Consider the following 18,144-nt stretch of genomic DNA (forward strand, 5'->3'; position numbering starts at 1 on the left):
TGTTTCTGTTTAAAAAAATGAGTTTTCTATTTAAAAAAAATGAGGTTTTTGTTTAAGAAATAAGATTTCTGTTAGTTTCTGTTTAAGAAATGAGCTCAACGTTTAAAAAATGAGGTCTCTGTTTAAAAAATGAATTCTTTGTTTAAGAAATGAGTTTTCTATTTAAAAAATGAGTACATGCATTACTCTTCATGCTAACCTAAATTCTTTTGTTTGTAGTTATAAGTTTGTTTGTAGTTATAATGTAATCATGCTAACCTAAATTTTTTCCCACAAACTTATTAAATTTTTAATGTAAATATCGTTATCTCCATATAATAAAGAACGACCATCTTTATGCTTGGTTGCCTTTGTTTAACTATCGATGTTTCTATTTAATATATTTTGTTTACGTTTAAAAAAGTGCTTAAATACTGTTGTTTCTATTTAAATATGTACGAGTGGTCACGATTAATTGTTTTTTATACCCATGATTAATTTGTCACGTAAATATTGGTTTTTCTATTTAAATATCAATGTTTTTGTTTAAAAAATGAGTTTTATGTTTAACAAAATGAGCTTTCTGTTTAATAAATGAGGTTTCTGTTTAAGAAATGAGTTTTTTGTTTTCTATTTAAAGAAATAAGCTCTATGTTTAAGAAATGAACTCTCTGTTTAAAAAATGAACTCTCTGTTTAAGAAATGAGTTCTATGTTTAAGAAATGAGTATATGTAAAAAGGAATGCAAAAAGAATGAAAAAAATGTATGCAAAAAGGTTTAAGGACAATGATGGAATTTCATAATGTAGGGGGCAAAAAGGAAGTGAAACAATAAAGGAAGGGCTCTGTCGAGGTATTCAAAACTCACAGGAGCTGTTTGGAAAGTTTTGAAATTCTTGAGGGGTAAACAGTAATTTTCCCTAAAAATTATCCAAATCCTAATTACATAATTACACGTAACATCTTCTAAAATTTTAATTTTATTATCTCATAGAGAAATTTTTTTCTAATTTTTATTTTATACACGGTTATGGATGAAAACAAATCTATTAAAAAAGTTTGACATTTTTTCCTTACTATAGTATTTAAAAATTCCCCAAATCTCAATTATATAATTACACCTATCAGCTCCTAAAATTTTAAATTTATTATTCGAAAGAGAAAGATTTTCGTAATTTATATTTTTTTACATGATTATGCAAGAAAGATATCGATTAAAAAATTTGGACATTTCTCCTTACTATAGCCTTTAAAAGTTGGACAAATCTCAATTACATAATTACCACTAACACCTCATAAAATTTTTATTTTTATTATCTCAAAAAAAAAATTGTAATCTATGTTTTATAGACGGTTATGCATGAAAAATATCTATTAAAAAAACTAGACATTTTTCATTACTATAGCCTTTAAAAATTATCCAAATTCCAATTACATAATTACAAGTAACAACTTTTAAAATTTTAATTTTATTATCCGACAGAGAATTTTCTTTTTTAATTTTTATTTTATACATGGTTATGGATGAAATAAATTTATTCAAAAAGTGTGACATTTTTTCTTTACTATAGCTTTTAAAAATTGAACAAATCTCAATTATATTATTACACCTACCTAACAGCTACTAAAATTTTTAATTTTATTATTCGAAAAGAGAGATTTTTGTAATTTATACTTTTTACATAGTTACACATGAAAAATATCTATTAAAAAATTGGACATTTCTAGCATTTAGGCCGAAATCTCAATTGCATAATTACCCCTAAACTAGACATTTTTTTCCTTACTATAGCCTTTAAAAATTATCCAAATCCCAAATAAATAATTACACGTAACATCTTTTAAAATTTTAATTTCATTGTCGACAGAGAAACTTTTTTGTAATTTTTATTTTATACATGGTTATGGATGAAAAAAAAATCTATTTAAAAATTGCCCATATCTCAATTACATAATTACCCCTAACACCTCATAAAATTTTTATTTTTATTACTCGAAAGAGAAATATTTTTGTAATTTATATGTTTTACATGATTATGCATGAAAAATATCAATTCAAAAATTTAGACATTTCTCTTTAATATAGCCTTTAAAATTTTCCCAAATCTCAATTACAAAATTAAACCTAACACCTCATAAAATTTATATTTTTTAAAATCCCAAAAAGAAAAATGTTTGTAATCTATGTTTTATAGACTATTATGCATGAAACATATCTATTTAAAAAACTAGAGATTTTTCCTTACTATAGTCTTTAAAAATTATCCAAATCCCAATTACATGATTACACGTAACATCTTCTAAAATTTTAATTTTATTATCCGACGGAGAAATTTTTTTGTAATTTTTATTTTATACATGGTTAGGATGAAAAAAATTCTATTCAAAAAGTTTGACATTTTTTCCTTACTATAGCCTTTAAAAATTGCCCAAATCTGAATTATGTAATTATACCTAACACCTCCTTAAATTTTTATTTTATTATTCAAAAGAGAAATATTTTTGTAATTTATATAATTTTTTTGCATGGTTATGCATAAAAAATATCTATTCCAAAATTTGGACATTTCTCCTTACTATAGCCATTAAAAATTGAAAAATCTCAATTAAATAATTACCCCTAATACCTCATAAAAGTTTTATTTTTATTATCCCATAAAGAAAAATGTTTGTAATCTATGTTTTATAGACGGTTATGTATGCAAACTATCTATTAAAAAATTGTAGACATTTTTCCTTACTATAACCTTTAAAAAATATCCAAATGACAATTACATAATTACATGTAACATCTTCTGAAATTTAATTTTATTATCGACAGACAAAATTTTTTGTAATTTTTATTTTATACACGGTTATGGATGAAAAAAATCTATTTAAAAAGTTTGACAATTTTTCCTTACTTTATAGCTTTTAAAAATTACTCAAATCTCCTAAAATTTTTAATTTTATCATTCGAAAAATAAAGATTTTTGTATTTATATTTTTTACATGATTATACATGAAAAATATCTATTAAAAATTTAAACATTTCTAATTACAATAGCCATTAAAAATTACCCAAATCTCTTTATATGATTACGCCTAACACCTCCTAAAATTTTTAATTTTGTTATTCGAAAAGAGAGATTTTCGTAATTTATATTTTTTAGATGATTATGTATGAAAAATATCTATTAAAAAATTTAGACATTTCTCTTTACTATAGCTTTTAAAAATTACCCAAATCTCAATTACATAATTAGCCCTAACAACTCATAAAATTTTTATTTTTATTATCCTAAAAAAAGTTTGTAATTTATGTTTTATATACAGTTATGCATGAAAAATATCCGTTATAAAAACTAGACATTTTTCCTTAGTATAGCTTTTAAAAATTATCCAAATCCCAATTACATAAGTACACGTAACAACTTCTAAAATTTTAATTTTATTATCCGACAGAGAAAATTTTTTGTAATTTTTTTTTATACACCGTTATGGATGAAAAAACATCTATTCAAAAAGTTTAATATTTTTTTCCTTACTATAGCCTTTAAAAATTCCCCAAATCTCAATTATATAATTACACCTATCACCTCCTAAAATTTTTAATTTTATTATTCGAAAAGAGAAAGATTTTTGTAATTTATATTTTTTACATTGTTATGCATGAAAAATATCTATTGAAAAATTTGGACATTCCTCCTTACTATACCCTTTAAAAATTGCCCAAATCTCGAATATATAATTACCGTGAACACCTCTGATTTTCGAAAATTAGTCAAATCCTAATCACAAAAATTAAACTGAACTTCCAATAAAAAAATTATTTTTATTTTCTGACGCAACCAGGGGAAAAATGACTTACGAGGGATGCACATGACATTGAGTTTGGCCCCTAGATGCTGGAAGGGCACTCTATGCTACCTTAACCCTACGTGACCTCTCTTCATGATAGCTGGCATTCGGGCCGCCAAATGGCATGTCATGGTCAAGAGGGCGGGGATACGAGAACAAGGCTCTGCCGGACTTCTTTTAACAAATTTCAATATAATAATGGATTCTATTCTCATTTATCGAACAAATGATCACTAAAAATGCTGAAAGTGACATCACTTTTATCTATTTCAAAGAAGTAACACTTCTTCTATTTCCCTACTTCAGATCACTTTCCGTAGAATAAACACTCCCGATATGATGGAGGTACCAGAAGAATTGCTATACCTTCATTCCAAGCTAGCTGAACTGGTAACCGAGTGCACCTGAGCATCTGGAAGAAAAGGGGCACCTAAAAAAAGCAGTTTGTTCAAATTACCAAGGGAATACAATAATGCTGAAAGCTTTGCTCTTTATTATGGTGGAGTTGCCCGTGCAGTCCATGTTCTCAAGTTTCAGGCAGCTATCACAGAGCAAACTAGATTGGTTCAGAATATTCTGCATGCTTCGAACAATGAGCCTTGGTAAAATATATGACAAGAATATCATGTATCGCAGGCAACCGCTTTGCGATACATTCTATCTCCATTGGAACCAACCAGCATTCTATCATTGCTCCACCCAATTGTGTCACTATGTTCAAATGAGACATTTATGTACTTCCAAATTTAAAATAATTTTCTTTGCCATTCTTAGCAAACAATACCAATAGCATCTCCCTTGATGGAAGATCTCCGACCATCACAAACACTGGCAAATAATGCTTATATTTACTAGTCCTGAAAAACTGCTCAATATCAAATGACATCAACAAGAAATGGTTTTTTACTGCATCTACAACTAGTTGGCGCCAAGGGTTCAAGAGAGCCTCAACTGATATGCTTTATCATTAAAAACCATGGGTCTCACCATGAAGAAAAATCCACTCAGCGTACCTGCAGCAAACAGTTTCAAGGTTTGGAGAACATTCCTTGAGTTAATGACGAGAAGTCATAATCACTGCCGGATCGCACAGGGCTGACAGAAGGTGCAGATGGCCTGCTCGCAACCCCATTGCTTATCCCATTGTTGGACATGCCTGGGTACATGCTGCAAGAAAAAGACAAATTAGCAGCAAGAGGGAAACTTGATGAGATGGATGTTAAAGATGGGGGACCAGGCAGGGTATAATGCAAGGAATACAAAGCTTGCTAACATAGAAGGATATAAAATACACCGTTCCCTAATCACAATGCTAGTTTAGGGGGAAAAACACTCATCCCCAACGCTTAGATGAAGATACGGCTTCCAAAGCATATGGTGATAACACTGACATTACTGAATGTTTTTGCTAAATCAAACCTTGAAAATGCCAAACTAAATAAGTAATTATTAAAACAGAAACTCTCTATTAACCATGAAATCATGAAATATTTAAATTAAGAGACTATGTAAGCCTTTGAGGAGATAAGGGTTCAAATCCAATGGACAGCAGTATGTAGTTAATTTATGAGAAAAGCACAATCATAAGAGGGTGGGATCACTACCTGGGCGGCGTAGGAAATGCTCCATAACTTCCATAAGGATAGGCAGCCCTGATGTTCCCAAACTGCGTTACCTGACTCAAGTTGTTGACTCCATTTTGTCCAACCATCGGTGCCCTTGCTGGAATTTGATAACCATGGTTTGTCCAGTTTTGTATTGGGGGGCTCCCATTTGGGGGAAGAGGAACAGTGGGCAAAGAACTACCAGAAGATTTAGCAGCAGCCATGTGAGCAGCTTGTTGCTGTGAAAGGAATGCAAGCTGCTGTTGATGCACAGAGTATGGTGATACTATATTGGTCTGCAACACCAACAACAAATTTGTGATTGTTTTGCCTCTTCAAATCAAAACCAAGAAAAAACTAAGAAAATGACTTGACACTACATTAAATCCAGACAAGATACACCAAACAATGAGCTGTTGTTCATGACGCATATTTCCTTATGAAGAGTGGGCACTGCCCAGAACCTAGCCTAAGCCTCATTGGCTGGCAGGTCCAATTGTTGACTAGAATGCATTAAGCAGAAAATTAGCAGCAACTGAGGTACGTGCAGAATGTGCATTACTTGTCATTTTGTCTATAAAAAGTAAGCAGCCTAGTAAAGCTTTCAATGCTATTTTCAGGAGCAGAACATACCTTTTCAAAAAGGCTCATGATATCATTCTTTACAGTTGCCTGAGATTTTGTGGGAGCCAGAGTTTGTGACATTGGTGGTGAAGCTACAAATAAGTCTTCAACTCCAGTAGCCTGGTTTTTCCTTTCAACTGGATTTGTTGTAGTGCCACTATTGTTAGCAGTTGTGGCATCCGCAGCTGCAGGTTGTGAGAATTAGCATAGAAATTGTCACTGGAAGAAACAATACAGGTAAATACACTGGTATCATGGCATAAAAACTCATTAGTGACCATACCACATAAGTTACAGCAAAGACAGGAATAATAACCTATATTGTGTTTTGAGCTTGCATTTGAAGACTATTGCTTTAAATCTTAAAATCTAAACTTCAATAATTGTAGACATCAGGTACCAAACAAGAGGAACACATCCTTGACTACTCATGGTATCATGAAAAAAGGAAATAAAACTCACACTGGAATCCTGCCCATGCATTATCATCAGCCGAAGACGATTTAGATCCAGTTTCACTAGGGGAAGCATCCATAGTAAGCATATTAAAGAGATCAGTTGCATAATCAACTTTTGGAGGTGGTACAGGTGGAGTATCAACTTTCACAGGAGGTACAGGAGTAGCATCAGCTTTGGCAGGTGAATTATCAGCTTTACTAGGTGGAGAGAGAGTTTTTGCAGGAGCTATCTCTGAAGTTTGTGGAGGTTCAGCCTTGGGCAAGTTTATTTCTGCCTTTGATTCTGAGGAAACCTGATTTTACAGTCAGTCATGTCAGGGAGCATACAGTAGAATCTAGATATCACAATATCCGTATGTAAGATATAATTATAAGCATTATAAAACAACACATCTAGCTAGGATTAAAATGTCCAACAATATAAGGAGCTACAAAACATTTTAGAGAAAGTAGACTCGTGCACTCTTTTGACCAGCATAACAGCTGGGGCAAAACAAATACATTTTGAAAGAACATAGTGCTGTCCTCTATCAATAAGTACCAACAAGTGCCAAAGAAAACAATTCAAGCATCGAAATGAGTCACATAGCTCACATTTAAATGATAAGAAGGGGAGGAGTTTGATTTATAATGGCAATCTCAATTGTATCTTTGTGCTACTCATATTGAAGAATGAAGCAGTAATCACAAATGAAAATGATAATAGCCCACTAGAATATTCCAGAATATTTCTCCAGCAACCAAGTTCCGCCTCTCCTTGACAAGCTGAATCACACTAAAACCATCTTCTCACAAAGAAAATTGAAGACATCAATTAGAATATGAAACAAATATGTGCAGAAACAGATACATCTAGGCTATTAACTTCATAATTAAATATGATAATCTGGGAAATACAATATCCTTTCATTTGCGTGCCATCAATGGGGCCCGAGTCTTAGAATAGCATAAATTGTATTGGTCAAACTTAAAGAAGTTCAAAAAAATCAGATATTGAAGCTAACACAGATAAAGGCTAGCCAAAATATAGGTAGCCAAGGAGCTTAGTTGAGAACCTTATCCTTACAATAGCATCATGATTAACACTGAATGGAAAAGGAGTAAGTGTACAAGGCCTTAGAATATACATAAATTAAGTTTACCTGATTTGAAACTTTAGTAGCTGTAATGCTTTTCTTGGCAGTGTGAGCAGGAAGCCTACATTCCTCAGAAGACTCTAGCTTATTACTTAAACTGTTTCCATTTCTCTCACTTGGCTTCTGCCTATAATCAAAAGTCTTTTCTTCTCGACCCCTCGAAGGTGGCCTTGATTTTTCATCTCTGGGTATCCATCTTTTATCTTCATATCTGCCAATTCCATATTTTTAAAGAGGTTTACAACATGAGCCAGTTATTGCAGGAACTCTCCAGACAAGAGAGAGAGACACAGGAAATAAAATGAGAATCTTCATACTTTGCACGAATAAAATTTTCAATCCCAACTCTGTCATAGTTTGGAGGCAATTCTGCTTCCCAGTAACTATTTGACCTTTCATTACCCATGGCTGCAAAATGGAACAAGAGAACCAAAATAAAGCATCAGTATTGTCACAGGCCTGTTTCAGCTATAGCATTTGAATGAAAAGAAAAAAGCACAGAAAGGTGGCAGACAAAGAGCCTGAAGAAAGAGGTTAACTTATTTACATTGAATAAAAGCAACTTGTTCCGGAAGCCACGTATCCAGTGTTGCAGATCTGACCTGAAGCAGCCATCAGGTGCATAATCAACTGAAGTTAGATATCACTGTACTTCTCCTAATCATGAATAACGCAATAAATAGTTCCAAAGAATCACACATCTTAAGCAAGTAAAACTAACTCTTAGAATCATGAAAGTTTAGTCATTCAATACGGCCACCAATATCGATATGGAAACTGGAAAGATAAATCAACTTTAGCCATAATGGCTTCCGGAAGAAATATATGTCAATAAACTAAATCATGAATGCTTTATCACGGGATGGACCAGAGCCACACATAATATTTGGAAGGTAACCTTCCTCCAACGCCTACCTATATTATAAGTGGAAAGAAATGTGCCTTACCCTTGTTCTCGTATTTCTTCATTTAAGGATCCTTCATGGTGATCCTTTATTATGTTAGATTTAAGAAGCAACAAATATCAAAGAAAACAATTCTATAAAACAACAGATCATTAACAAACAAATTTGTTAACACGCTGTACAAGGTAAGTTCTGACTAAGAAAGCATCAACATAAACAACCACAGCTTACAGAGGTAATTACACTATAAAAGCAAGTAAGTTTATTAATCAAACGGCGTACACCATATGTTCAAAAAAAGGTATGACCTTGGATATGTGCACCCCCAAACTTCTATGGATTCCAGAACACTGCATGCATATGAAGATCCCAAGGTTCACACTTGCCCAACGTGGACCCCTGCAGGAAGATAATATGATTTTGATTTGATAAATATTTTTCAATAAAATACAGATCTCCAATAAGAATCAATAAAATGCAATGAGACAAGTGTTGATCCTCAATTGTTACTTGGATTTGCAATCAGCACACTCCCTGTTCTCTGGCAATTTAAGCAGCCCCTCCAGTATCTGCAAATTTTAGGTCCAAATAGAATAAATTAATCATATGGCCTTTTCATAATACTTTCCTTCATCTTAAATGTAGTTCATCCACTTTCATTAAAAAAAAAAAAATCTAGAATACGGGATCGTGTCCCAGCTGTAATAAATTTTCAATGGACATTAAAACAAGCTTTGCGGGGCCCCGCCCCCACTTGTTCTACCGAGTCTTGTGCACGCCCCTGATTGACTAGCAGGGCTTTCGGGCTGTCTGTTCCTCTTGTCAAAAAAAAACAAGCTTTGCGGCAACAAAATCACAAGTCATAGATTAAAGAAGCTGCTTGAGAATTTAACCAAACAGGATTGTATAAGCAATCAACTAGATCATATTATTTTCCAAATAAATGCCACACAACCTCCAAGATGCAAGGATCAGACAGCATCTGATGTACTAATCATCTAACAGCAAAGAACAACAATTGGCTATCAAAATACATGACTAAGACTACGAGGAAGTATAATAAGTATGAACGTTGTTGTCACATGATTCTTCTTAATACCAGAAACCAGGACTTCTCAGTAACAAATATAAAGAAAAATTTTCATGTCAATGAGAAGACTGCAAGGATAAAGCAGGAACGATCATGACTAAGTGTCCTCATTAATCTCACCGCAACAGGATCAAACCGGAGGTTCCTCGGTAAAGAAAATAAAAAGAAAATGAAAAATCAAACGGCGAGTCGTGGTTATTAAGATCGAAACACACAAGGATCTAAATTCTACAACCCAAATACACCCAAAATCAACAACCTCAAAAGCACAAGTATACATCTGGATACAAGTAAATCCAATATCGGAGATAACTAAAGCAATAACCTGAAACGCGGATCTCAAAATTCGACAGCTTGCATATTGTTAATCCAACAAGCAAACGACAAAAAAAAACACATCTTTCGATGAAAAGAAATGCAAAAACATGGTCCGAGAACAATAGATCGGGAGATCCAAGGTGGGAAAAATTTTTAAAAAAAAATAATAATAACCACCTTTTTATGTCTGGCATTAAGCTCCTTAGAAACGGAGGCCTTCTCGTTCATGATGGCGATCAAGAATTCGAGAAGCGATGGAGGAGAAAATATAGGAAAAGGAGCTTTATGAAGAAGAAGAGTGACAACAGGGTTGGCTACCTCTCCTTCTCTGGCCCTTCCTCGCTCCGCACGCCGGGAAGAGAGGATGCCGATTGAGCGAGACACGAGAGATAGAGAGAAAGAGAGAGAGAGAGAGAGAGAGAGCATAAAAAAGGGCGAGGGAGAGAAACGAAACTCTCTCTTGACCTCCCTCGCTGTTTTTGTGTTAATAATTGAAAATAGGAATTTAATTACTTATTCTGATTTTTATCCACAATGTTTGATTTTATTACACGTGCTGAATCATGGCTGCACACTAACCCGTAAATCGCAAATTATTCTTTTTAGATATTTAATATGTGATGAAAAATTCGTATAATTTAATAAATTTAAATATTTTTATTAAAAAAATACAAAATATCAATTATTTTATTATAAAAATAATTAAATTTATTTTAAAAACTACTAACATAATAAACAAAATTAGTATTTCATTATCTTCTCAAATTAAAAATTAAGATTTGAATAAATAGTTTGTTCACATTTTTAAATTAAGCTGATTATATATATTTAAAAAATTTATAATTACCAATTCTTTCATTGATTTGGAAGACCTAACTGACTAGACTGTGTGTGTTACAAGATTTTCGATTCTACCTCGCAAATCAATTCCGTACGCGTGCACGTTTAAATTGGTAATGGCCCACGATGTTGAGTTTATTCACCAAGAGTTCGAAGACTATATTTACGCAAATCAAAGCCGGGAAGGATGCTGGCACTTTCGTTAACTCCGTGTCAGACCCAAAGGCCAAATAGAACTATAGAAAGTAGAATTAAATCTTAAAGAGGAAATGTGGAGTGACCCATTGGTCCACAAAGCACAAAGGAAGACTCTTCCTTGGGGCTCTGTTTATTAAGAATAAAGATGGTTTATTTAGTATTTCAAATCATAATTAAATACTTATCCCTTTTCAGTCAACGGATGCGCATCCAATTATCTCAAGGGCAATCATGTCAAGATGATCACATGCAGCACTCTACTTACCAAACCAACAAACATTCTTTATGGTTTTGTTATACCGGAATTGATCGTAATATATAGCACTTGCGGCGACGAGAGTCGAATATGATAATATTTGAGAGATGTTATGATATTTGCAAGTATGTCAAACAAATCCACACAAGCGCGGTGCGTTTACAACTTGCAACCTGTATCTAGTTGTCAAGTGTTTTCTTATCATGTATATATATATATATATATATATAATAAATATAATGATTTGCACAAGCTGAATTATAAACAATGATGGAGAATGGTAATTGATGGATTTAGAGAGACAAATGTCAGCAAGTTTCAGAAGGTTGGTAGGTAGGTGGAGCCTGGCAACTGTATTATAATTAACAGCTCGTGAATAGGATCAGGACGGCATAAGGAAAAGCTGCTGCAATGCAGTCATCGTGAATGTCTGAAGGCTAATTCAATCGATTATCAATCTGCTGAAAAGAACAAGTGGTCACACTGTTCCATCGCTAAACTTGCTTTCAAGCAAACTTGTAGTATTTAACAGATCAAATTAAAGTAAGTGGTTGATTGATAGTCACCTGCGACTGCGACAATACCATCTAATTAATTACGCACGGATGACAGAGCTGCCTTTGCCTGGGTATCTAATTAATTAGTTGAAGCGTTGCTTTTTATTTGTGTTCATTTACGAGTTCTCTGCTTGTACTTCCAGTCTGCCATCGTTGTTGATCACCATTCACCATTCACCATTCACCAGCAAGGGAAAAAGTATTATTAATGGGAGAAGAGATTAAAAGAAATCTATTTTCACATGGTTTATGATCGTCAATCTCTTTGAAAACATGAAAGATAACAGGACAAGTGCAGGGCGGGCCAAGTGACATGACATCCAAAGTCAAGAGTGGCAAAGTCTCAACCCGCGGTTCGTCCGACCAATGGTCCCTTGTCCTCCTTGCTTTTTGATGCAGCTCCACTAGCGTACTGAAGCCAGAGAAAGGCGGTTTTTTTTTGTTGGGAAAAGGAGCGGAGTGAACCCATTGGAGGCTCTGAGACGTGCATAAATCTCGGTGGAAAAAGAGCGTTTTAGACTTATCATTATTGACCAGGAGTTGAACCAAGAGGTTATCAGTGGTTTTTTAAAAAAATGATAAACAACTTGCATTAAAAAGGGTATATGTGTATTTTATAAATTTAGCTTTTTTTTTATTTACTTAATTAATATGTTCTTGTCATTATTATTAATATTTACTTTTCAACAAAAAAATATGAATATTAATCCACTCGTTATTGTTATCCCCTGTAATTTTTTTTTTGTCATACTTTGGATAAAGCCTTGTTATAGATTTTCTCCGGAGCAGGGCTTCGTTCTCTCACGACGCGGGCGCGGCGCGGCGAGGCGAGATCCGGACCGTAAGTAAGCTTTCTCTCATGATTCTCTTGTTTTTGAATTGCTGCTATTGGGTGAAATCTCCATCCATCCTAATTGTTTTTCTGTTTTTTGTGTTTTTAAGAGGACATGGTATAATAATTTTTTTGTTCTTCTTTCTTGCCGAGTTACACAAATCATAGATTCTAGGGCTTATAGATACATAGATAGAACTTGCTTCAATACTGATTCAATGAAATTTATTATTTGGGAAAGCGCCCAATCGGGACCAATTCCTTACTCTTTTTAGGAATTGGTTAAATGGTAGCCTCCTATCCTATAGTAAGAGTAAGACACGTACAGGTGCTGGATACTGAGTAGCAGTAAATTCTTGCCATGTTTATGTCGCTGAAATTTCATCACGGTTACTAGTGTAGTGTTCAAGGATACTAGATTTGATGTAGGTCTGTCAACTATTTGTGCTGAATAGTGAATATTGATTGATTAAACGAAGGAAGTATCTCTCAATGGTCAGGGAATGAGCAGAACAGCAGAACAGGCTAAGATTTGGTACACCTTTGTTTTGATGTGTTCTTGCCTTCAATAAGTGGATATAAAAGAAATGTTGGAAAAGATAATGAGGTCTTTCTGCCATTTTGTTTGCTCAATTTGATTATTGTTGTTGTTATTGATATGAGGGCTAGCTGGAAGACCTACAAAAACTTGTTACTCTTTCCGAAAGTCTTGTGAGATTTTTTTTTTTCTATAAACAATTGTTTGTAGCCGAGATTCGTCAACTGTAAAGAGGGGTGTTGTATCTCATTTAGTGGGTGACCTTCCTGTTGATGGAGCTTCTTGGTGGGTGAACCAAATAAATCATGTTGTTGTGCTTACTTGCCTTCCAAGCACGGTGTACTCTGGCTTATGTTTGACCATGTCAGAAGTTATCCAAAAGAAAAGTGTAGTTTGTTATTTTATTCTCATGTGTATTTACTCACTTAAAACTTAAAAGTGTAATTGAAAACTATTACTTAGCTAAAGGTTATTGAATGAGCACTTTAGAAACTAATTATTTAAAGTTCAATGCAAATCTTGTGTTTTGGGGCAGCATCAGATCCTTTTTCTATCAATTTTCAATCTTCGTATAGTTTAATTTTGCCCTTTAGTATTGTACTTGTCTTTGTTTATTATTTCTTTTATTTGCTTTTGTTGGTTCATTTCTGCTGGTATTGTTTCGAGAGTGGTAAAAACTACTAATTTCTCCATCTCTACAGGTATGTCCAAGCTGGATCAGGTTGATAATGTCAAGGGTGGCAACACCCTTGATCTGACTAATGATGGAAGAGGCCAGCCTCAGGGAATCCATAGTTGGATGCCAGAAACAGGAAAGGAATGATACCAAGAAGAGCGCAATCCATGCTGAAATTGCAAGAGTTAATCAGCTTCCTCCTAATAGCAGCTATGCTGTACATCGCATGCGTGTGCTGAACAAAATTCTACACCTTATGGCTATTGAGGCGAGTCTAATCACTTTATTTGAACTTCAGAAATTGTTTATATCTGTGGGCTGCTTTTCATGTTCATTTCTCTTCTGCTCTGGATCACAGAGGAGTAGGTCACAGGATGAAGAGCTGGAGCTACTTTTTGCTGGGCTTTCTTTGTGAAGATGAGCATCTTGTTCATTTAGCAAACAACCAAGGTACTTTGCTTCTTGGTTGCCAACTTCCAGTAATATCAATTAGATGCACCTTAAAGAATCTGCTGTGAATGGAAAATTGCAAAATATCTATCATTATTTACACCTGAGATTCTATTATATATACAGAAGGATAATTGAATTTTGTTTCCCTTTGAATGAAAATGGGTAGTCTGACAGTCTAACATTGTTCATGGAACTTGTATGGGCATACACACCTATTTACTCGCTTGTCCCACTTCTTTTATGGACCTAATGTAGTCCCACTGTCAGTTGTGGAAGCTCTCTCGGAATTAATTTGATTGGCCACTTTGTAGCTCTTAAAATTTCGGCAGCATGTACTGAAATTGGGAATTGATTTTTATTTTTTTTTATTTTTTGTTTTAAATACAGGGACTTTTATCATGACGGAGATGGAACCCATGCATCATTGGGAGTACTTTAATGGAATGCGAGAATCTGATAGTCTTTGGTTCTGTTTATACGAAAGCTTGGTTATCTTTTCATCTTTGATTTGATTAGTAATGCAGTTATAATGGAAATCTACAGTTATCTGTAAAGGCCTTCTTTGTTTTCATGGGGTTAAAGCAACTGCCGCTGCTGGAACCTTTACCCGCTAGAGAGGGGTTTTTGTAAAGATGTTTTCTGTATTAATTTTGGTGGTGAAGCTTGTTATTTGGATTCTCCTTAATGTTTCATATTTAAGTTGTGAGATTTTTGCTTCCATGACATTAAGCCATTCTTGCCAACAAGTTGGAGAAATTATGAAAATGCAAAAATCAATTGAAGGCTCAAGAAAATAATAGCATAATATATCCATCCATTCATGATGCCAGTAGGCAGTAGCCATTGTTTAAGATGTAGATAGAGCACACTGCAATGTGATGACAATGATAAGCAGTAAAAAGTCGGTGGATTTACTTCCAATGCATCAAATTTATTCTAAAACAACTGCAAATCACATATTTTTTCTTTTATTCATGTTTGGGCTTGTCTACGCTGGCTCCAGTGTATGGGATGGCAGAGTACGCATAACGCTGAACGATAGAGAAAACGACCATCTCCAGAATAACCATGACATTCTGCAGAGCCTCCTGAATATGCTCCACGTCTAACCAGAAATGGTGAGAGCGAATGACTCCTGCTGCTGTTAAGCCTTCTAATGCCAAACCCTGCCAGCAGCACCAAGTAAAACATGAAATGACCAGAATACGAAATACAATAGAAAGGATATGTAGATTTCATCACATATGATGTTTATTAACGTACATAAACATTTATCTTGTCCACTAAATTAAAGAACTTGGATTGCTCAACAGGACCAGCTCACGAAGATTACAACAGGCCTCACAAATGGCTTATTATGGAAATGTTTTTGGCTTAAGAGTTTTTGTATGGCTTGGTCTAAATGCATTGACAAACAATGTTTATTAGCACATCAACATGCTACTCTGCCAAAGCTTAAACTTCATGACCACCACTAGGCATCAGTAATCAGCAACATGCTTATAAATAGTATAAATGCAAATATCATTGATCTCAAAAAAATTTGCAATACCTGCCAAAAGCAGAAAAAGACAATCCCTTTGATGCATAGGAACTTCGCCAAAGGTTTATGCGGCTCCAACTCTTTCGCAAATACATGGTAGAAGATGACCAAGGCGTACAATGCCAAGGAAACGGAGATGTTTAGTATAATGGTGAACGTCCAACTGATCCAACTTGTGTACCATCCAAGAAGTTCAAGAACAATCATCAGGACAGAACAAACTGGGCGAATTATGACAAATTGCCATGTCCAATACTTAAGGAGCTTCAAAGTATGATGATTTAATCTCACAGAGTGGGGCTGCAATTCCATAGATGTTCATCACGATAAGTTTAGGTTATATGAGCACTGAAAGCAGTCAGTGCATGATACACATGTTATTCATATTCCAGAGACTGGTAAGTTTTTTAGTCAATAGCAGCCATAAAGACAGGGCACTATGATGTCAAACACAGACCAGGAGACAAGCATAGCTAACTGATCAAGACAAAGTGGCATTACTTTAATGGTTGCGTGAAATTATGATACCTGAAAGAGAGTCATAGGGAAAGAATGATGAATTTCCCTTCCTTTAATTTCATCAGGAACTATGTTCTTACTGATAGAGATATTCAAGTAACTATACATCAAGGCCAAGAACTTGGCAATCACCTGTAAACAGAGAAAGGAAAATGTTGTAGTGAGTCTAGTGACAATAGCATACAAATCTGATTTACTGCAAGCAGGGAGTTTAAAGCCATGGATTTACTAAGGCCTCATAGCATTCCTTGACAGACTCCAAGAATGTGAAAAAGGCTTCACTGCCCTGAATATCCAACAGACCAACAAAGGAGACAATGGCATATAAAGGGGCCATAAGTATGATGACCAGAATGGCCTTCTGTTCTTTGGGGTTCTTCCAATGGAAAAGATGCTGTGATAGCAACCGTATTGTAAAATGGACTGACAGCATCACACAGGATCCTGTCACTAGTAGAGTGAATGTCCGGGGGTTCATGTTTATTATTTCCATTCAGCAAGATGAAGCTGGCAAGCACAATCTGGAAAAAAAAACACACATTTAGAATGTTAACAGGAAACTGTAACAAGGGCATTGAAAAGCAAAAGACAGCTCTCATACTGATGATCATCTTTGGCTTCTTATCGTTTTCTTTATAAACATCACAATTGCAAGCACAAGAGATGGTAAAAGGAAGTTCTCTTAAGGCATGCGTGATAAGTTCCAATGACTATTGTGCAAACATCAACCATGGATTGCTCAAGAGTGGATATGAACTATTTCTAATTTAGATACTCTAAAATACCTAGCACAAACATGTAAATAATGCAATTTAATTTCAAACGACCTCATGGGGAAGCTGTTTCATACTCTAAATAATTTTAGAAGGGGAAATGCAGAATATATATTGATGAGCACTTAGTGACTGGCAGTTCACGTCAATGCTAATAGAAAAAAAGCTTATCAACCGTCAAAGTTAATAGGGATGACAATTACAGTGTCTCCAGCTTAAATCTAATCCGCATCAAAGAATTTTATAACATCAAATAGCATAAACAACGCTTACTGTATAGATGTCTAGGAATCTTAAACAACTACCAGTTTGATATTGCACATCCATATCTCAATCTCAAAACTCGTACTAATTTCTTCACAAGAATTCTGCAAGACTTAGTAGAAACTAACACACATCAACAACATCAACATATTACAAAGAAGGAAAGAGAAAATAGTACAACTTTTGTTGTATGCACTGATAAACCAGAAAAAAGGCAATAGGAATCCATCACCTATCTTATATGTACAATAGGATTGATCTTTTTTTCTACAGAAACCATTATTTAGACCAACACAACATGGACAGAGATGTGCTTCTCTGCTACTTTATGTTTTGGGCAAAATCATCAGCAAACCCAAAAAAAAACATGAATAAATCATCTAAAAAATAAGGGGCTGTATCAATCGGACACATCTAGAGTATGATTTTCTCAGAACAATGAAAAGAAAGAGAGGTCAGTGACGGAACTCGACAAAAGGAACAAAGAACTGATTCAAGTAACCTACCATCGATCTTGCAATCTCACATAATAAATAAAAAGATGGTGAATGAGAAAAGCATGCGTGATTAAAAAAGTGAAGTATGACTTACATAGATTTTAGATCCCACTATGAATTTGACTTTCGATGATTCAGATCCCACTATCTATCCATCTATCCCTGATAATAGAGAACTCGAACTCTGAAGTCCTGTCCCTCTATCTCTCTAAAGCGTTGAGTTGGTGAAAATAATAAAGAGGAC

General features: G+C 34.2%; 3 protein-coding genes across 5 annotated transcripts; 1 reads left to right on the forward strand and 2 right to left on the reverse strand.

Annotated features, from left to right (window-relative positions):
* Nucleotides 1-4,718: 4,718 nt before the first annotated feature.
* On the reverse strand, nucleotides 4,719-10,410 carry LOC120277319 (ADP-ribosylation factor GTPase-activating protein AGD5-like). The gene is made up of 10 exons (XM_039284112.1): nucleotides 10,132-10,410; nucleotides 9,057-9,115; nucleotides 8,855-8,945; nucleotides 8,189-8,243; nucleotides 7,959-8,049; nucleotides 7,648-7,852; nucleotides 6,510-6,798; nucleotides 6,057-6,232; nucleotides 5,424-5,719; nucleotides 4,719-4,986 (listed from the first exon to the last, which is right to left on the reverse strand). Exons 1-10 carry the CDS (start codon nucleotides 10,378-10,380, stop codon nucleotides 4,848-4,850), a joined length of 1,650 nt encoding a protein of 549 aa, XP_039140046.1. The 5' UTR covers nucleotides 10,381-10,410; the 3' UTR covers nucleotides 4,719-4,847.
* Nucleotides 10,411-12,506: 2,096 nt separating this feature from the next.
* Nucleotides 12,507-15,012, forward strand: LOC120277303. 3 transcript variants are annotated; one of them, XM_039284090.1, is made up of 4 exons: nucleotides 12,507-12,650; nucleotides 13,877-14,119; nucleotides 14,210-14,301; nucleotides 14,692-15,012. In XM_039284090.1, the coding sequence occupies exons 2-3, from the start codon at nucleotides 13,937-13,939 to the stop codon at nucleotides 14,264-14,266; spliced, it is 240 nt and encodes a 79-aa protein (XP_039140024.1). In that variant the 5' UTR covers nucleotides 12,507-12,650; nucleotides 13,877-13,936; the 3' UTR covers nucleotides 14,267-14,301; nucleotides 14,692-15,012. The 3 variants fall into 3 exon arrangements, with proteins under 3 accessions (XP_039140024.1, XP_039140025.1, XP_039140026.1); XM_039284091.1 differs by having other exon boundaries at nucleotides 12,544-12,646; XM_039284092.1 differs by lacking the exon at nucleotides 12,507-12,650 and adding an exon at nucleotides 13,442-13,460.
* An 86-nt stretch (nucleotides 15,013-15,098) lies between these two features.
* On the reverse strand, nucleotides 15,099-18,144 carry LOC120277302 (transmembrane protein 184 homolog DDB_G0279555-like). The gene is made up of 5 exons (XM_039284089.1): nucleotides 17,995-18,144; nucleotides 16,596-16,887; nucleotides 16,376-16,498; nucleotides 15,857-16,147; nucleotides 15,099-15,470 (listed from the first exon to the last, which is right to left on the reverse strand). Exons 2-5 carry the CDS (start codon nucleotides 16,857-16,859, stop codon nucleotides 15,273-15,275), a joined length of 876 nt encoding a protein of 291 aa, XP_039140023.1. The 5' UTR covers nucleotides 16,860-16,887; nucleotides 17,995-18,144; the 3' UTR covers nucleotides 15,099-15,272.

This window comes from Dioscorea cayenensis, chromosome 15 (assembly GCF_009730915.1).
Source record: "Dioscorea cayenensis subsp. rotundata cultivar TDr96_F1 chromosome 15, TDr96_F1_v2_PseudoChromosome.rev07_lg8_w22 25.fasta, whole genome shotgun sequence".
In the NCBI taxonomy this organism is placed as follows: Eukaryota; Viridiplantae; Streptophyta; class Magnoliopsida; order Dioscoreales; family Dioscoreaceae; genus Dioscorea; species Dioscorea cayenensis.